Source organism: Pempheris klunzingeri, chromosome 8, assembly GCF_042242105.1.
Source record: "Pempheris klunzingeri isolate RE-2024b chromosome 8, fPemKlu1.hap1, whole genome shotgun sequence".
In the NCBI taxonomy this organism is placed as follows: Eukaryota; Metazoa; Chordata; class Actinopteri; order Acropomatiformes; family Pempheridae; genus Pempheris; species Pempheris klunzingeri.
The window spans coordinates 13,029,696-13,049,332 of NC_092019.1; the positions used below are offsets into that span (position 1 = coordinate 13,029,696).

Genomic DNA, 19,637 nt, shown 5'->3' on the forward strand with positions numbered 1-19,637 from the left:
CATTCACAAGAGAGATGAACAATCATGCATGTTTCGTTTCAAAGGTGCTGGTGTAAGGCAAATACGTCTGAACACTGCTAAAATGCCTCAGGGAGGTGTACAGCAAAATATTACCATTTTCTAATTAGGTTGAGACAAATTATAAAAAGTTTGAATGTGTGAGGAAGGAAGATAAAGCAGGAAGGTGGAGTGCACACTGTGGATAAACAAAGCTATCTGCAGCAAAGCCTATTAGTGCAGAGCGAGGGATCTCAGCATCAACAGGGTTCCATTGTCAGTTGTCTTATTGTCACATGATACTACTGCTAAGCAGAGTAATACCCGTATTAACCACCATTCTCGTAATGCCTTTTCTCCTGTCCCCTGTGATCAGCCTACTTCTAGCCATAATCCCAGCCTAAGCTGATTCTTAATTACCCTGGCTGTCCGGACGGACAAAGGCCAGGACCAGCACACTGGTCTCTGACACAATGTGTGCACCAGCTACTCTCTAAGCACATAATGGCTCCAGAGCCTGTTTCTATGGCGAAGCCAGCTTTTTGATCTTTGCAGTGCTATGTATTTATCATCAGAAGAATATGTCCTTAGCATGGCATGCAAATTTCTTCATTAGCATTTTCACACCGTGGAGGAATAAAGCAAACAAAAGCTCCATAATAATCCACATGGCTATGATTTATGGAAGTTCACAATGGCCAGCAGAGTTCAGCAAATATTTACATATAATCAGGTGGGAACAATCACCAATCTGCCCCTTCCATATACACAAACCTCACACCTGGACCTTCGCCAGCATGCATACAAACCCTAACTCAAACACCCACACATTCATCCACACTGAAGGGCCAAGCAATTATTATAATCTTCTGTTTGTGGTTTTGAATTAAGCTCTTTGTTAACGACACCCCGTGGGCTCCCTAGACATTCTTGCATATTTGTGGTCTTGTGCTAATGTGAAACACGCAAAAAGTCCACTGCCTTTGACTGCAGAAGGTCCACGCTATTTGAAAATGGCTTGAAAGCTTTCCATCCACATTAGTTTTTCCAAGCCGTTCTCGAAAAGTTTGCCATTCATATCAAAATGCCACAGAGAAAAGTGCTAAAATCTCCTCCATTGGGCATGCGCAGGCCCCTTGAGCCAGCAGCTTTACAGTAGATCACATCACAATGGTGGTGTCAGCGTTTTTGAAAAGCTTCCTTTCCCCTTGTTCACATGACAATGCCGGACCAGCGTTTTAAGAATCATTCATAGGAATTCTGAGTGCCAGCTTAGTAAGGACAGCAGGCCAAGAGCAGATGCATTTTCAAACGTATTCACATTAGTGTGGTCTGACAGTAGAAGGAAACATGAAAGGCTCCGCAAACAAGGCTCTGGGTCATTTGGTGCAACTTCAGTCCACGCATAAGCCCCTGATCTCTTGGGACGATCACCTCGCCCAGTCTCCCCTTAGCTGTCGAGCCAAGCCAGCACAGGAACAAAAAAAGGTCTTTCAAACTGTTCGACGAGCTGTCTCTCCAGACCGCCAAGCAGCTTAGCAGTCACCACCCCGCGAGGACCCTGGGGGGCACTGCAGGACTGTGAAGTGTCACAGAGCCCTGAGGGAAGGTTTGTCAGAGCTACCCCACCTGGCATTCAGATGAGAGGATCACCTCTGTGTGTGTGTGTGTGTGTGTGTGTGTGTAAACAGATCCAAACATCAAAGTACATATGCAGGCATTATGAAGAATTGTGCTGTACCTGTTTCTGAGCAACACAATAATAGCACAGTGATGTGAAGATAAAGGGCACATATTTTCTTGGTCAGGAGCTATCTCTCTTCATTAGTGTCCCTGCCGAACTGACTCTCACACACTGTCTAAATACACTGGGCGGCAAGTAGAGATTCATCTCTTTGCCCTCAGGCAATTATACTACCTTGTCAGAAGAAATGAATAATAGACACTGTTTTCAATGAATCAGCTGATAATGAGCGACTTGAATCGTGCATACTGACTACATGATACAGGGGAAAACGTCAAAAGCGTCAAACCCTGAATTGTTTGTCCCTGCAATGTCTTATAATGATAACAGCCAAGAGGGAAAGGGATTTTTTTTTTTTATGAAAAAAGTACTCAGAATCCCCCGAGCAACTGCTGACATAGTGACATGCCAAAGTGAGGAGGATTGTGATGGGAGGTCATGTAGGATCGAAAGGAGAGTTTTCAGGAGGAAGAAGACAATAAGCTGACTGTGACAGGCTGTGTTTGAGAAATCAATAGGCTTTGCTTTTGTTCTGTCTCACTTCAACACCTGAATCAGAACAAAGCGTCCACGTCTGGCCGAGATCTCAAACTGTCTTTACGAACATCACTCGACAAAAGATTTTCAGCCAAACTGGCGGTCAGAAGCCAGTATGATGCCAGTATATAACAGCACACTCTGCTTTCTGTTTATGTTTAAATAACATAAGGGTAAGTTTTCCCTACAGTCCAGAGTAGAATGAGTATTACATACATAATAACAAATATTACAAAACTTTTCTTTCTTTTTTTTTTTCCACAAACCGGTAGACTACTGTGGAATTTTCCTCGCATTGGAGCTGTGATGAAACTGTGTGCAACAGTCACATCACTGCAATTCCAGTTTGACTGAGTCTGATGTTTTCATTTCAACTAAAGATTTCATGGACTTGGAAAATCCTAGATGAACTCCTAGAAAATCCCATTAATGTCATCCAGCCAAAAATGAAAGTTAGTCAACATCACATTTTTGTTAATAAGACTGTAAATCAAGTACTTCATACATGTTATACGTGCTCAACAGTTGTGGCATCGGTCCGCTGACTGATTCATCGCCAGCTGGCACCTGTGCTACCACGGTTTCGATGACCTACCCATAACCCACCAGCAACAGCAGCTGTCACAGCTGAGTGTCGCCGCTGTGCCATGCGATTGTGCTACACGGAAAGAAGGACAAAATGCCTTCAATTCAACAGCAAACAGGGAGAAGTAATACAGTCTCAACATTATATAACTGAGCAGGGATGGCATTTCTAAAAGAGCTCAGGTTTAGTAAGATTTCATGCCATGAAGGCCTCAAATACTACGCTCTTATAAATCAGCACACTAGACATTATCCGTGCTCTGTTACACTTTAATGCTCCCCAATTTCCACTGTCCTAATAAAGTTTATGTGAAAGAGTGTCAGTCTAATAAGTGTGAGATACATCTCGGTGATAAGTGTTCCGGTTCATGGCTGGGTCTCTGAGAGGATATTTCTTTTTCTACAGGGTCTGGTCAAACCAGAAATACCACTTTCCCTTAGAGAGCAGACATCGGGGCACAAAGACGACTAAAGCTTGCATCCATTACACCACCAGGGAGAAAAATGTCCTGAAGAGAGTGTTTTGACTTTTAGAGAAGTGTCAGCAGTTCAGATTTCACTGGGGGTTTCATATGCAGAGGACTACAGGCAGCTCAACAACAGGTCACATCTCGACACTGCAATCCTAGCCTAGTCCTGAACCCTGACTCCAGTGACCTGAGCATTTGTCACGCACGACACACACACCACAACAGAGGGCCCGAAGAATCTGGCTATAATTTTGTTGACACAGGAGAAAGGTAAAGAACTGAAACACGGCCAATGGGCTAAATATAACCCGCTCAAGAGGCTTTCTTTCCTTTGGGTAGGGGATAAGGAGCAGCACTCGCAGCATCAGTCTTGCAGACCCACTTTTTGCAGTCTGGAGCTCGCTACCTCAGGGAAGAAAACACAGGGACTGAAACGGCAGCAATTCACAGCCCTGCTTATTTCCTTGTTGGATAATTACACATCTGTGTCTGTTCTCTAGCTACGCAGTCTCACTCTCCATCATATTCAGACGACAAACACAGGCCCATCTGTGTTGAACGATAAATTTCCGTGTCCATTATTCAAGCAAAACATATGCTTTTAAGTGATAATGAGTATAATAGTCCTGTCATTTTAGACCAGTACATCAACAGGATATTTCGGAGCTTATTTGTAATACATACGGCCTTCTTATGGAAATGAGACTCCCTCTTTCATGTTTCTGAGGATTTCTGCTTTTTCCTGTCCTTTGCTCCACACAATGCTGCTAAGCACTGCTGCAATCCCAACGTTTACGTCATGCCAGTCCTGGCAGGCTGGCTAATTCTCACCCCTACATCAAACCTGCAAGCCACAGGCGGGATGCCACTTTGATCAAATTTAAGTAAAATGGACTTGCTGGAGTTTGAAAGATCAATACCACATTAATAACACCTGGCTGGGGGAGCTGAGAAGCCTGCACTCTGGTTGTGCTGCGGAGTGGAAAGGAAGAGGCAGGCCTAGGCAGGCCACTGGCTCTAAATCTCTCAGTCTTGGCATCTCTTCCAGGGTGCTGGAAGGTCTCAGAGTAGCCCTGAAGAGCTCATAGTGGTGGCAGCTCCAATCCCTGCTAGCATCAATGTCAGTGGGGCTGAGTCACTCAGTACTGTGGGACCTTCCTGGCATGGCGAGACTTAAGTGACTGATTTCCACCTCTTACTGACAAAGATGGTAATGAACAAGGACGCTAATTAGCCCATGCATACACTAGAAAATGTAAAAACAACACAAACGCATTCATTCATATACTGCAGCAGTGCAAGTTTCAAATGAATAATAATAACAAGAATAGTAATTCTTTCTCTTTCTGCTTTCAGAGCCCTTTGTCGGCCAGGAGAATTGGAGAGGACACTCACAGCAGGAACAGTCATGCTTTTGGGCATAACCCTCTTCTCAAAGGCAGCGACCTTCTCTTTCTCCGCCTCAGAAACACGACTCCCAACCTGTACTTGACCTTTCTGCAGAGCAAACAATGCTGCGCCTAGTAGATCACAACTCGCAAAGCCTTTAACAAAGGAAAAAAAAAAAAAGTTGGGACTGATCATAATTAAAAAAAGAACAACATGCTTAGCAGGATTAATTAACAATAACAAGATGTGCATGAGCTGCAGTCTGGCAAACAGAAATGTCTGCACACTCAGCAAAGCACAAACTCAGGTGCGAATCACAAGAAAAATGAGGAATGAGACCAGCTCAAGACGGAGGAGCTCCATGATCGAACACGTGCTCCCAGTGATGAGGAGCAGGAATCATGGCGTTTGACATTAAGCAGAATTCTTTGAACACACACAGTCGATGGATATGTTTCATCCTCCAGCCTTGTGAGATGAGAACGCCAGTCGGGGGCTGGCTCCACTCCACACAGCTCCACATTACAATAGATCAGAGGGAGAAACTGGAGGAGACACGTTGCAGAGCAGAAGACTCCTCTCATAAGCACCCTGTTTAATCACTTACACAAGAGCTGAGGTCAGACTGGCCGGCACACAAGCCCAGCAAAAGTCCTGCTGTGCCCTCAGCCGAAAACAAAACATCCCGACGATCTATCTGAATAAATCCCTCTGTCATTCTCAGCTTGTTTCTGTAAAAATTCTCTCCCCGTATTCTTCCAGTCCAGTCCTCTCCCTCCTTGTTGCAAAGTTTTCCATCTGCTCCCTGAATTACTGCCCGTGATCCCGCAAAGATGGAAATCAACCAGTCTTTTCAGGGGTCTGATTTAGGCCCAATCCCTACCGCCCCTCACCCTCTATCCACAGATGGTGGCCTGGCTCCTGCAGGGACCACTTCCATTTTGTGGATTTGCAACTCTGTGGTGCAAGGAAACAATTTCAACATGACGGTTACATTTATTTCCCACAATAATTCAAAAATGCGTCTTAGGCTTTTTGTCCTATTTAGTTGAATGCCTATTATAGTGAGCACATCTAATGGACTCTCTAGAAGAAATATTCAACATCCAAAAATAGACTCCCTGAGATGAATAATGTCGCAATAATGACCATTTGCCATAAAAAGAATGCTTAAATTTGTACAGCAAGCGCAATTAATAGTGCCAAGGCAAGTCGTTTGAAGAAAAGTGTTTTGTGTTAACAATTTTGGTTATGTTCTAAATAGCCTTGTCCTTTTTTTTTTTTTTAAGCACAGTGTTTTCTATGTCCCATCTCTTTTATGTTTTCCTGTCTGTTTGGTGTGTCTATCAGTGTGTAAGTGCAGCTGGTAATGCCTGTATATCCCATCAGGCTTTCTATAAAATGTCAGAAAATAGTCAGAAATGTCTAAGTTTCGTCTAATTAGCCATACAAAACTCAAACACATTCTGTTTGCTATCGTATATGACAAAGAAAAGCATTAAATTCTCTAATTTACAATGGTGGAATTAGCAAATGTTTGGTATTTTTGCTAAAAATATTAGTAAGACAATTATCTGATGATCTGATGATAAAAATATCATTGCAGTTCTTGTCTCTTTATGCTGGTGGTCCTATTTTACATTTCCCCGTGCTGCTGCTGCTGATGTTTATGCAGCGTAAACTTGAAGCCCTAAAGTAATATTCATTCTATGCCATGCTTTAACTAGACAGTCTGAGCTTCACAGTCCTTTTCATCTCGATCCAAGTGTTATCTTATTCACTGAAATAAGCAAAAAGGATATTCTGCCTTAACTTTTGATCAAACTGGGAGATGAGTCATGAGACACAGGATAATTACACCACTCAGTTGACAACATTTGTTGCTAATAGAGGAGACAGATGGTAAGTGAACATGCATTTAATTCCCATAAGAGACAACAAAGGGGCGAAAGTGTCATAGTGGGCTTTTACATCATGAAAAAAAACAAAGATATACACCTCGAAACTGGACTTTCATGTTCTTAACCTCTTTGTATCTGAGAAGATGCGATGCACATATTTTTTTTCCTCTTATCAACCTCACTACAGTCAGCCCAGTGCAGCAGAGAGCCTCCATATTTCATAGCCTCTAATAATTTCACTTCCCCTAAACTGACAGCCTGGACCGACCGCGGCACAAGCATGTAAGAGTTATGGAAAATATGGATTAGATCGAGTGAGAAAGGAAAGAAATCCCTGAAGGAGGAGGAGGATGAAGCGTCTTAGCTGTTATTAAGCACTCAAGGTTAAGGTGTGGTCTTCACACAATTATAGCAATAAAGGCAGAGTGTTAATCAAAGGAGACACTGTGCAATAGTGGGAGTCAAGCCTCAATTTATGCTCCTTCATTTCTCCTCCTATAGGGCGTAGGCTGGTGCAGAGGCATGAAAGGGGCCAAACCAAAGGGATCAGTCACATAGAGAAAACCAACAGCATCAACTATTAGCAGCTAATGGGGAGGTGAAAGCGCAGATGGCCAGGCTCGCAGCAACAGTAAAAAAGTGAAAAAAAAAAAACACAACCATGTCAATTTTAGTTGACAGACTCTCTCACGCAGCCGTAATGAAGCATCCCTGTTCCATTCAGCTCTCTTAATTGCCTATGTGCGTGATTTAATCCTTCATACGTCTCAGCCCATTCCTCTTAATGATCTGCTCCATTCACCTCTTGACAATACACATCCTGCTTGTATGGTTTTGTTGTTGTTGTTGTTGTTTTGTTTTTTTTGTCTCTTTTACAATGAGTTACACATACAAGTGTTACACTGAGCTTTACTATGTTTTCCCATTTGACATGAAACAGAAGCACAGCCGGTGAGAAATACAAGCGTTATTCAAATTTCAATGAAAAATAACAAGTCAAATCTCCAAGTGATCTCAGCATAATCAGGCTGTTTTTCAATGTGCATGTGACAAACACTGTGCCGCATTGTTATACAGTGTTGAGGCAGCCTGCAGTGTAAATGTTATCAATATTCTTCTTATTACCCTGGTTTTATGTTCTACAGGGGTGAAATTATGCAAATCTATCCGTGTGTGGTGTGTGTACGTGTGCCAAAGAGGACAGGCCCAAGTCATTTTAGCTTTTAAACAAAAAGTATCCAAACTACAGCACTGCAATTACACTGCATAAAATGAATAAGAGAATTCAGTGAATAAAAGCAGAATATGAAAAATGTGAAAGTCTGTGTTAGACTGTCATACAAGACATTCTTACCACTGTGACTCTCTCTTTTCATCTCTCTGATAAGTGGCTGATTTTCAAAATTGAAAAAGATTTATTTATCCCAATGGAGCACTACTGCAGAAACATAATGGGAAGAAGAGTCAGACTAAATTTCGGGGGGACGATTTACAAAATTACACGATTTTGATTCTTTTAGCTGAAAAATGCTCTCACTGTGGTACAATCCAGCTTGTTTGCACACAAAAAAGAGGACTTTTAAGAAGTAAAACCGACCATTTAACGTGCGAACAAGTGCCATTTTTCTCATCTTGGAAGATTTGGAGCCAATTTGTGAGCATGAATATGTCCTCTACAGTTAAACAATCAGAGAGTCTCGAGGCAGCTCGACACATCAGGAGAAAAGAAATCCAGCAGCTCAATCTGACTATTTCCCTTCAGTAGAAGGCTGCATCTTTGGATATTATGGAGAGAATTTGCTTTTCAGACATCAATAAGGATAACAATTCATCAAACCTCATTCACATGTAAACTTAAAAGGAGTCAGAGTAAAACTATGCAGCCCAACTGGAGCATTTCCAGGTTTTGGTCTCTGGATGTCATCACAGTTTGGATCAGGCTGTTGGGATTTTCATGCTCACAAATGTTTATTAAATTGCCTAAAGATCCTGGGAATGTCGCTCATTCTGACTAAAGGTAAAATTGTTGGTGAGAATAAACTGATATCTAACTTTGGATCACAATGTCTGAACACCTTCCAGTCTACCTGGCGCCTTTAAATATGCTTGAGCAACAGCAAAAAGCAGAGGCAGCGAGGACTGTGTTGTTTGGGGAAATGGGAGCTTTCCCCTCAACGCCCAGACGTAGTCCTCCTAAATAACCTGCATTTTGGCACTAAGAAAACTTAATACTTCATTTAACAAAGTTATTAAATACTGCGTTTCTATTTTCTGCCTGGAGGACTAACACTGTCCCATTAGTAAGTCACGGAAAGCAAATGTCAGCCGCAGATAAACGCAGCAACGTGTTTGGGAAAGGGGGCACAAAGTTGACATCTTCACCAGACTCGCTCCGTTTTTTCTCTAAATGGAGTTTAATCCACATGTGCAAACTTCCCAACTGCGTTTAGGAGAGCTAGATGAGTATGTGCCTTACCTGTTGGCCCCTCAATGCCATCGGCGTAGATCTGAACAGTCAAAATCAACAGAAAGGCGCAGGTGTTCATCGTGTAGCTGTTTTAGTCCACTTTGAATGTGCAGAAGAAATCATTTCATTCACTCCGTGAGGTCCGGGCGCGCAAGTAGTAGAGCCGAGCCCCATCTACTCCCCCAATTCTCACTGAGTGGAGTTTCAGAGACACTGAGGGAGACAGGGCAGAGCTAGTTCTGCAAACTGACGTCAGGGTAAACAGTTCAGGGAAGAGATTTCTTTCCCAAGCCCACTTTCCTTCCCAGCCTCCACTTGGCTGCAGGCACTGAGTGTGAGCCGGGCGCCTCCAAGTGGCCGAGTCCTGCAACGACACTGTGGTAGTCAAACCTCTGTCAAGTAAAACACCGGACTGTGTGTGTGTGTGTGTGTGTGTGTGTGTGTGCGTGTGTGTGTGTGCGTGTGTGTGTGTGCGTGTGTGTGTGTGTGTGTGCTGCTATTCTTGTGTCTTTGTGGGGACCAGAAAGAGTTTTACATGAGGGAGGACACTTTTGGAGAGTGTGGAGAGTTTTGCCTGCCACTACCTCGTCAAAGGGCAAAGGGGTTGTCTGAGGTTTAAAACTGGATATTAAGGTGAAATTCAGAGTTAAACTGAAGTTAAGGGTAAGGTTTGTGATTGGGATTTGCTAGGCATGTAGGTTTGATGGTGTGTGTGTGTGTGTGTGTGTTTGTATAGTTAAGGGAACACATTTTGGTTTTACACCTCGTTGTGAGGATATTTCTGCATCCTGAGGACATTTTGCCTCGTCCTCACAACTTCAAAGGGCCATTTGAGGGCTCAGACTTGGTTTCAAGGTTATGATTAGAATTAACGCCTGTCGAGCTAACACCTGTAATTACACCTGCTTGATGCATGGCAGCCATTTCACACCTACGCTGCATGTAGGCTTGTATTGTTAAAGTAATGCCTGCGATAACTGACAGTTATATTTCTAATGTTTTAAAACCACATCAGCTCTCTGAGGGCTAATTTATACACAACTGGTAAAAAAAACAAGTTTTTGATATATTAGCTGTTGCTATATATTAACACAGGACTGACAGGTAAGCATGCCTTCACTTCTCCTCATGATTGCTGCAAAGCACAATATCTCCATAAATCATGCTGTATGCATTGAATTTGCATTTGATGAGATTCTATTTTTTGTTCTCTACCCACAGTAGGCCATGTTTGTGAAAGAATACCTGACAGAAGCCACTCTTGGATTTAATGTGTAAACTTCAATGTAAACATCACCATGCAGAAAGATTTGAAAAGCCAATGTGACTTTGACGCACATAGTTTTGCCAGAGCAGGTTCTCTGGTATGTCATAATCCTATTTAACATTTAACATGTTATGTAGTTGATTTGGAGTTGTTGGACACATAGTCACATGCTGCAAGGTGTCCTCTTGTATATCTGACATTCACCTTTGAAATTAAACATCTTGCACAAGTGCTGATGCTGCAGCCACTCCTCGGCGTGAACCAAGCTGGTATTAAAACATGGCTGGGCTGACACATTCAGCTGTGCCTCCAGCAGTCCCAATTGGATCAAGATGCCATTATGCAGGCTGTTCATCATTCATTTTGTTGTCATGTGCGAGCATTAAAACTGTGAATTAAATTAAAGGGGGCTAACAGATCGCATCTAAGGCTTCCAACGTGAGTGCACATCTCAGTCTCTAATGTTGTTAGCCCCGAATGACAGATGAACGATGGATTGCTCAGTAAATTACTTAATTTAACCAAAGGAGCACAGCGTATGTCGAGCTAACACCTGTAATTACACCTGCTTGATGCATGGCAGCCATTTTGCACCCTGGTATTCAAGGCACAGAGTAGCAATTTATTTAAACTAGGGAGTATTTTGGCCTGAATCTAGTCAACTGCATGATAGTTTAATTTGCAGTAAACCTAACAGGATGTTACAAAATACTGCTCAAATCCGGCAACAGGACAGGCATCAGCGGGGATGCTGACAGCTGCACTATGATGAAAGTCATTTTATCGAGCATTTTATCAGCTGCCACTCATGACCCCTCACAAACAACTACATCTGTGCAGGCAGTGTTGTGCATGGATTTATAATAACGTGTCATTACGGTTCTGAGGGAAGTTGTCAGAGGCTGGCTATCAAACTATCACTGTCTATCCCACAGCCCTGGCATACAAAATGGTGCTTCAAAAAACAAAACTACTGCTACACTGCTATCTGTGGGGTAAAACTGTGAAACATAGTGCTCTGCTGGCCGCATGCCAAACAGTGATATCACTAAAATTGATTTCACACATCTGTCAAATAGAAAATATTTGTTTGACTTCAGTGTTTGTTGCGTGACCACAAGGCTGATATTCTTGTAAGGCGAAGCCGCAGAGCAGCACTTTTCTCTCGTGTGATTTACTGTTGAATTACCCTTTAAATTCTGCTTTTATGACTGGACCCGATGTAACAGTTGTTCACGTCAGAGGTTAGCTGAACCTGTCTGTAAGAAAGATAAGAGGATGTTGAACAACCAACAAGTGAAGTAGAGGAGTAAAAAGAAACTTTGGTAGGTAAATCTGTCTTTACATCTAAAATCTTAGCTTCCTGCAGTGAGCACTCTTCCTGTCTGCGACTTCAGTGACAATGGTGAAGTTAGCTCTTAAATACAACCATAAAGACTGCTTCTGTCAAAATATCAAACATAAGGGTTTTTATTTCAAATGTGTTTATCTCACAAGGTCAATTTGGACCATCAGTGTCCTTTTCATACTCTCACATGCACAATATATTTTTCTTGTTTTTATTTTTCATGACAAAAGAAAAGGAAGAAGTAATTCAGATTATGTATTTTCAGTTAATTAGTAAACAGTTTAAAGCAACAGCACATCTACAGTCACAATACTTACTTTATGTATAGTTTTCACTGTCAAAAATTAAGAGAAATCTATTCTTCAGACAGTGAGTGTCAGGTGCATGGATCTGAGGCAGGTTTTAGGTATTATAACAAGGGCCTAATTACAAACCTGAGTGAGATATATTTCACAAAATGCAAATTATATAAAATTCAACACACAAGTGTAACTCACAAAATATGTTTTTTCAATTACAAATAGTATTAGAAATTAATTATAAAAGTAAGAAGAAGTACTTGTCACGAATACCTAAAAAAGTTGCCAACTAGTTTTAGACAAGGGAAAATCCTATCACCAAAGATCATAAACAGAATAAAATCATACATTTACAGATATCTCAATCAAACTGTTTTAGGGCTGCAACTTACAATTATTTTCATTGTCAGTTAAACTGCTGTTTTTTCTTGATTAACAGTGAATAAAAAATGTCATTTAAATCTCCAAAATTTTGTGTGACCAACACTAAGACTATAAAAACCAGGAAATATTCACATCTGTAAAGTTGGAACCGTTTTTGGCATTTTTGCTTTAAAAAAGTGATTAATTCTTTATCAAAATTGTTGCCAATTAATTTTCTGTCAGCCGACTAATCAATCAATCATTTACAACCTGCAAGACTGTGCAAGAATGCGTGCCTGTAACACTGCTGCAGTGACCACAACTGAAGTAACAGTATATATACTGTATATATATATATATATGTATATATATATATATACACTGTTGCCCATAAAGTTGGAATAAAATGTATTTTACCTCTTCTCGTGAAATTATTGTGACAATGTGATTTATTCTTGATAAATAAAGTGTATATCTTCTCAACTTTATTGATCAAACTCTTCCATTTTTTTTGTATTGTATTGAACAATTATTCCAACTTTATGGGCAACAGTGTATCTGAGCATACAAGAAAACAAAAGTATAGTCTGACAAGGTAGTTTCTAAATCGTTTCCCATTTTAGTCCTCTGGTCTATTCCCTTACTTAGTCCAGAATCCCTTTGGAGTCATGTCTCTTCCTCACTTACTTTTATGTTTTTTTGATGCCTTTCTTCCCATAACCACCTTTTCAATGTCATGCAAGCTCTCTGTCTCTTGTGGTTCCTCACTTCTACGGTGCGGGTCTTCTTGAAACTTAACATTCCTCTTTCCAGGCTCTTTGTGAATCCCTGAGGTGTCCTCTTTCTCCACGCCCTCCTGTCTCAGCCTGTGAAGCTTCTCCTGTTTCCCCGTCTTACTGAGCTCACGCTCCCTCTCCTGCGTGACACCATGGCCGTCCCCATGCGTCCTGCCAGCTCCAACATGGTGGCACTCGACAGAGGAGGCAGAGAAATGGGTGAAGAGCTGAGGGTTGATGGTGAGCTGAGCATAAGATGCAGAAGACGCACCAGTGACAGAGAGAGGCTGGATGACTGGGCTCATTTTGACCGAGGACAATAAGTTGTGGGTTTGACTGTTTGAGGAGTTGTGACGTTGCGGCCGTTGGTGTTTCAGGGATTTAATTTTGTAGAAGGTGCTTTTATCACAACCCTGTTTCCTCTGGTCCTCCAAAATCTCATCCAACACTGAGAAAAAATAGGATATTAGTTACTACAATCCACTGGGATATCGCTGTATGTACTATATGTTGCCTTCAGCACTTTTCTTACCATAAACATTGTTATGGATTTTGTTTCCTTCATCCTGGCTGCGTTTCAGTTCCAGAGCTTGCTTCACTGAGTCTAAAAGCCCAAACATCTTACACAGGGAATTAAGTATGATGGCATCTGATAAAAAAAAACAAAAAAAAACATCAAAAGTCAGTTTGTCTGCATCAAATCACTTAAAAAAAAAATCAATATCAATGAATTTCCTTCTCAAACCACATTTAGCTGATGGAGTCTTTTTTTTTTAAATTGATATACATTTTTTTCTAACTTGACTGACATTTGACTTAATTAAAGCAATTCTTTTCACAGTCCAGAGGTTAGCCTGGTGCCTCTGTGAGAACTCACCTGTTTCTTGCAGGTTGGCCTTCTCACTGCGAACCTCCACTCCCTTAAGAGTCGCTAACAGTTCAGTCTGGAGACTGGACAGAACCTCCCCCATCAGCCCCGAGTCTACCACACCCTTCCACAGGCTCAATACTCCATCTAGAGAAGGTCAGTTAGGTGGTACATTATTCTGATATGTGGGGAACTCTGCACATGTGTGTTTGTCTGTGTAAGCGAAAGTATTGGCACGCATGTATTGGACTCAATGGGAAGAAAAGGCAGAGCAAAATAAATAAGAAATGCGGGACAAATGAGATGGTGTACGGAGGCAGGGGAATGTCTGGAAGGGAGATTTGAGGAGAGTTAAAGGGTTGAAAGGGGGTAATAAACTGAGGAGGGAAACATAGGAAGAAGTGTCACGGTTGAGGAAACAATGAAAAAAGATGTACTGAGATAGGGAAAATGGGAGAGGTGCAGCACTTGGAGAGCGGATGTTAAATGGGTGATAGAGGTAGAGAGGAAAGTGTTGGAAAATGGGTTAGAAAAGAGGTGCTCTAAGAGGAGAGAAAGGAGGACAGAACAGATTGGAGGAAGACTAAGAAATGACTTGGGATCTGTGCAAAACTGAGCAAAATAGAAGTAGAGCATATTAGAGTGATAAAATGTCAGAGGTGCTTGATATCTTATCTTGCAAGAAATGGGTCCACTTTAACGTTTGCTTAAATGTCTGCCAAGATAAATCCAATATGCCGACGGAAAATATTCCAAATCCCATTTACAGCTATCTGAAGCTCATGTATTTCTTCATGTCAGGCATATATACTAATGGAAAGAAACACATTTCTGGAGATAGAGGAGTGTAGTTATAGGCTGAGTACATTTACTGAGAGTTGTCAATTTGTTTTAAGCCCCATGACAAACAATATCACTTGTGCAGTGAGGCAGTGCAATTTGCCTTTCCCACAAAAGATCACTTGAGGCTATGTTACCAACTGTGGTCCGGCTGGAACAATGCCTAATCAGGTCACCTTTAAAAGCCCTTAAATCAAAGCTTAGGTCCCTGCAAGAAAAAGCCACACTTACAAATGTCAAATGCCGTCGATGGTAATATAAAACAATGTGACTCTGCCTGCCAGAGGTCAGCAACTTTTTAAGGCCAGTCTGCAGGAATGGCAGAACATCCCATAACTGCAGATTCAGAGGTTCATTGGCTTAATGTATCAGAGGTGTCATGCAGCAGTGGCTGCAAGCGGCGTGACTGACGGACTACAAGTAGCCTGACGTTATTCACAGTTGTCAATGTTTTCCTGTTTTTTTCATTTATTATTCATGCAGTGACAGTGGAAATTTAGTCTGAATGTTACATTTCTTTTCCTGGTCATTTGACATTTTTATCCCTCAGGATACAGTGTTGCAAATTAAGGTTCGCCTCCTTTAAAGGACATGGCTTATGAATGCGTAGCCTCTGGAGGACTGAAGGTCAGTGGATTGAACATGTGCCTCCTCCCATAATAAAGAGGTATCTTATAAACTTTCCAAATTTACCTCGAGGACATTGCCCTTGGTCAGCTGACAAACTGATTAATATTAGAGGTAAATGCAGCATCTGTGATTCCAGAGTTTACATTGGAGGTTATAACATATCCATGGATAGACATCTGGCAGATTGCTGGATTGCAAAGCTTTTAAACACTGTGCCTCACTGTGGTTTTTACTCCTGTAAGTAGTAGTTTCCTGTTGTGTAGGCCACCAGTAAATGAATGAAGCCTCTCTTAAGCCTTAACAGTCAATATAATGTATTAATCCTGTCTTTTTCTCTACACCCATTCTTTCTAATCCTGTTTAGTCTGTTTAACAAGCGCCCGTATATCCTTTCTTGTATTTACCAGATGTGTCACCCCTCTTTCTTTTTGAAGCATGTCCATTGGCTGTTGTAGGATTTAAAGGCCGGGCTGGACCAGGGCTCCACTCTGCTGTTGCATTGAACTTCTCCTCCAAAGGCTCCTCTACTTCTGCTGCATCATGTACAATCTCTCCTGAAATGAGAACATAAAGGGTGCATAAACATCTCATATAGCCATTGAAGATGAGTAGGCAGAGGAAGGACTGCCAACAACATCCATTTTTTTTTCCTGTGCAGTGGTTGCTCATTAAGGATGCAGTCGCATTATCAAAGGTATCTGACTGCTATAAATGTTCAGCTCAATTCTTAAATCTTTATTGTCCTTGAGCTTCAATGGCATGTGTCAGAAGGTTCTATTTGTTTATGACTGCAAGTACATTTTACAATGTTTTTGTCTGCATTATCTCTAAGATATAACACAAAACAGCAGCCCAAGCATATGCGTGAGAAAAAAAAAACTCAATCTGTAAATGCCAACTGAAATCTACCTGTCAGGGGAGGCATCTGTCCTCCAAGAGGGTCGAGAGCCAGACATGACGGGCTCGGCTGCACTAAGGTCCCTGGAGGAAGCCGTGTGCTGTTGATCAGCACATCAAATTTAGTGCTGCGGCAGGTGTTGCTGCACACTGTGTCATGCTGGTAGAAATCTATCTGGCCCGAGTCCATCATTTTCCTGTGTGGGGAGAAGCAGGTTAAAAAGAACAATGCATCTATCTATCCGAGAACATATTTTTGGTACACAGCTGGAGAGGGGTGTTAAAGTATGGATTTGTTGAACAATCCCGATGGCTTCTCACAGGTTTGTTTGACACAAAGCCCATTGATCTGACCTCTAGAGGAATACAGATGAAAAGAGCAGATATTGCCTATTGAGTTGGCATATTGACTCACTGTAACACCTAGAACAAGCACAAACATGATAAACGGGTGAGAAGTATCACTCAGCTGCTTGCTTGCTTGGTATTTGATCCTGCTATCATAATAACGCTGCTTACCCACTGCCTCTGGAATTTACTGGCAAACCTCAACACAGACAGACTTGACGCAAGCGCAAATTATACGAATGAGATATGCTGTTGGCTGCATTAGATTAAGGTGGGTTAGGTGTGACACGTTAACCCCAACGTAACAAAGTAATTTCACCCCATTGAAGGTCATTCAGATTTACAGTTAGCATGTATGTGTCTACCTGCAGCGTTGAGAGGGAGGTCAGACAGACAAATAGTGGTTTTCTTTTTGTTATTCTCATAAGTCTACCTGAGCATTACCCCTCCCAGTCTGATGGCTCTTTTCCAGTCCTTCAGAGTGGCTTTCCCTGCCAGGTGTACAAACTGCTTTGGACTGATGAGCTGGTCATTGAACTGTGAGAGAAGAAGGCGACACAATGTATATTTATCAGAGTTACTGGGAATGTGTGGCCCAAAGAAGAACACATGAACAGATGAGATGAGAAGATGATCATGTCTGGTTTAACTAAGTTGTTTTATATTATTGATGAACAGATGAGTCACCGCCTTTTGATCACGCCAAATCATCTGCTTACTTTGACACATCTGACGTTGATTCCAGGGCACACAAACTTCTTAAAAAGTAGAACCGCTCTGCTGTCTCCACAGGTGATGGGGTAGCCATACTCGATCTCCTCTCCTTCTGCTTTACTGTCCTCTAAAGATTACAAGCCGAAAACATAACCGCTTGCGGCAACAGGGTGGGATTTCACTGTACACTCATCAGTAAAACACTAAGTTCAAGTTCAAACCCGGGAGGTTAATTGGTATTCTTCATGTTTGTGCACAGAGGGAGATTCATTAGTGGACTTAACACATTCATGGTAATAAATTAGTTGTTAATTTTATGCGTCTCTGAGTAGTGAAGAGAAAAGCCTCCGTGTCACTTACCATGATGTGTCTCTATGGCCAGGACTGTCGTGCCAGTGTCAGCAATGTCATCATTTACCCTGCAGAGGGCGACAGATTCTCACTTTAAATAGAAACATCGTGCCATGCTGAGCCGATATTTCTGAATTTAACAGCAGGATAGGTGAATAGCTAGTGAATATCCAACCATTTCTTTTTCTGGACATAGCTTTACTGTTGTGTTCTGCATCAAACTGAATAAAAACAGCACTAATGTAGAATAATGTCATAAGATTTGCTTACATGGGCAAGAAGCGCAGGACAAAATGCCATTATGATGCTGAAAATCTGTATCTGTCTATACATTTATACAAAGCTGTCATCACATTAATATTTGTCTCATTATTTTTTCACACTGCACATGCAAAACCTCTAGTGGCCCTTTAGTGGTAGAAATCACGTTACCCATGCAGGTGCAGGATGACTTGAGTATTATGGTTGCTGCCACTGGACTCCCCTTCCTCTTCCTTCACTGTCATGACATCCCCTGAAGACACAGTGACCTCAGCACCCGCCATCACCCCTCCCCACAGAGCTGCACGCACAGAGGGCCAAGCACGCATGTTAACATCCAGCTCACACACATGATGCTATTTAATGCACACACAAGTCAATGAAACCTTCCCCCAACAGTGTTTTCTGGCATGCAACTGTCATAGATGAGAATCCATGCTGGGCTTAAAATGACATAATCCTCATATGTGCAGGCCCTGCTTCTTATATTGCTGTTGAAAATGCACATGAATATGCCAGATGATGGGACAAGGGCTTACAATTTAAAAAAATCCTGGGTTATAAACCCTAAATCGTAAAAAAAAAAAAAAAAAGTGTGCTGCAATACAATAGCCACAGTGGACTCAACAGGTGAAATGTTGTGTTTTTTAAATCTATTTAGACAGACTCTCAAATCAAATCATATCAGCACTGTTTTATACAACCTTGTTGCATTCAGACTGCTACTTTTGCCACAAATCATGCCAATAAAAGACCTGTTGAACAAATCTTATCTGCAGGAGTGTTTTTACAAATTCATATCAAGCCTGATAATCAATTTCCAGTTGTTATCAGCTTCCAGAGAATTATTTCTTTGTGTCTGCTGTCATGCTATGATCCTACACACTTTCTGAGAAGGTTACAGTTAAATTATTGAGTATAAGGTTATTACACGCCTTCAATTACTGCTAATGTAGATGTTAACAAATGCACAACATATAAAAACTGCATTTATCCTAGTTTGATTCTGTCCATAATATTCTTTTCTACTCAAGCAGCAGCTGAAGCGTTTAGACATACAGGCACAGACATCAGAAATGGAGGATCACTTTACAAACTGTGTGCAAGGATTATTTCATGGTGGAGAAACACAACAAGGCAGCCTTTCCATGCAGGGAGGTGCAGCCTACAATAAACTGATCAACACGCTGTTTATCAAGTAACTCTTGTTGGATCACCAACTCCTTCACGGACAGTTGCGTGCCTTTCTCACCCTCCTTCACCCACTCAACTGACGTCTGTTGGAGCGGCGGCACGCACACCCCGGCCAACAACGGTGAGACGGTGCGCGCTCCTGAACAACAGGAGGGTGCACTCACACACACACACACACACACACACACACACAGAGAAGAAGAAGAAACAAATCTCTACACTTCCTGCTACTTTAAACAATATAGTCACAGTTTCACCTACCGTGTTACAGCGGGAGATAATTCATCCTCCGCTTGTCGGAGTGGCGCTAGAGCATGCGCCGTGCTGCTCCGCCACACTTCCTGCAGTGGATGCAGCATTTGCCTGAGAAGCATCTGTCCCGCTGTCACGA

At 41.9% G+C, this 19,637-nt stretch overlaps 2 protein-coding genes across 2 annotated transcripts in view; both read right to left on the bottom strand.

The window, feature by feature from the left end:
* ptprub (protein tyrosine phosphatase receptor type Ub) overlaps positions 1-9,181 on the bottom strand; it is a 151,638-nt gene extending 142,457 nt beyond the window's left edge. Inside the window, exon 1 of the mRNA XM_070834600.1 lies at positions 9,100-9,181. Coding sequence (XP_070690701.1) covers positions 9,100-9,169 — 70 coding nt within the window. The 5' untranslated portion in view covers positions 9,170-9,181. The remainder of the gene's footprint in view (positions 1-9,099) is intronic.
* A 3,728-nt stretch (positions 9,182-12,909) lies between these two features.
* On the bottom strand, positions 12,910-19,571 carry LOC139205704 (glucocorticoid modulatory element-binding protein 1-like). The gene is made up of 10 exons (XM_070835994.1): positions 19,508-19,571; positions 18,224-18,353; positions 17,801-17,859; positions 17,446-17,567; positions 17,160-17,263; positions 16,391-16,575; positions 15,886-16,035; positions 14,021-14,158; positions 13,676-13,792; positions 12,910-13,591 (listed from the first exon to the last, which is right to left on the bottom strand). Exons 2-10 carry the CDS (start codon positions 18,334-18,336, stop codon positions 13,047-13,049), a joined length of 1,533 nt encoding a protein of 510 aa, XP_070692095.1. The 5' UTR covers positions 18,337-18,353; positions 19,508-19,571; the 3' UTR covers positions 12,910-13,046.
* Between the last annotated feature and the right edge of the window lie 66 nt (positions 19,572-19,637).

Coding starts and splice junctions, on each gene's coding strand:
- LOC139205704 (XM_070835994.1), bottom strand. CDS start 18,336: ATGGCGGGTGCTGAGGTCACTGTGTCTTCAGGGGATGTCATGACAGTG. Junction 17,568..17,800: donor GGCCATAGAGACACATCATG/GTAAGTGACACG, acceptor TGTAATCTTTAG/AGGACAGTAAAGCAGAAGGA. Junction 13,793..14,020: donor GGCCAACCTGCAAGAAACAG/GTGAGTTCTCAC, acceptor TTTTTTTATCAG/ATGCCATCATACTTAATTCC.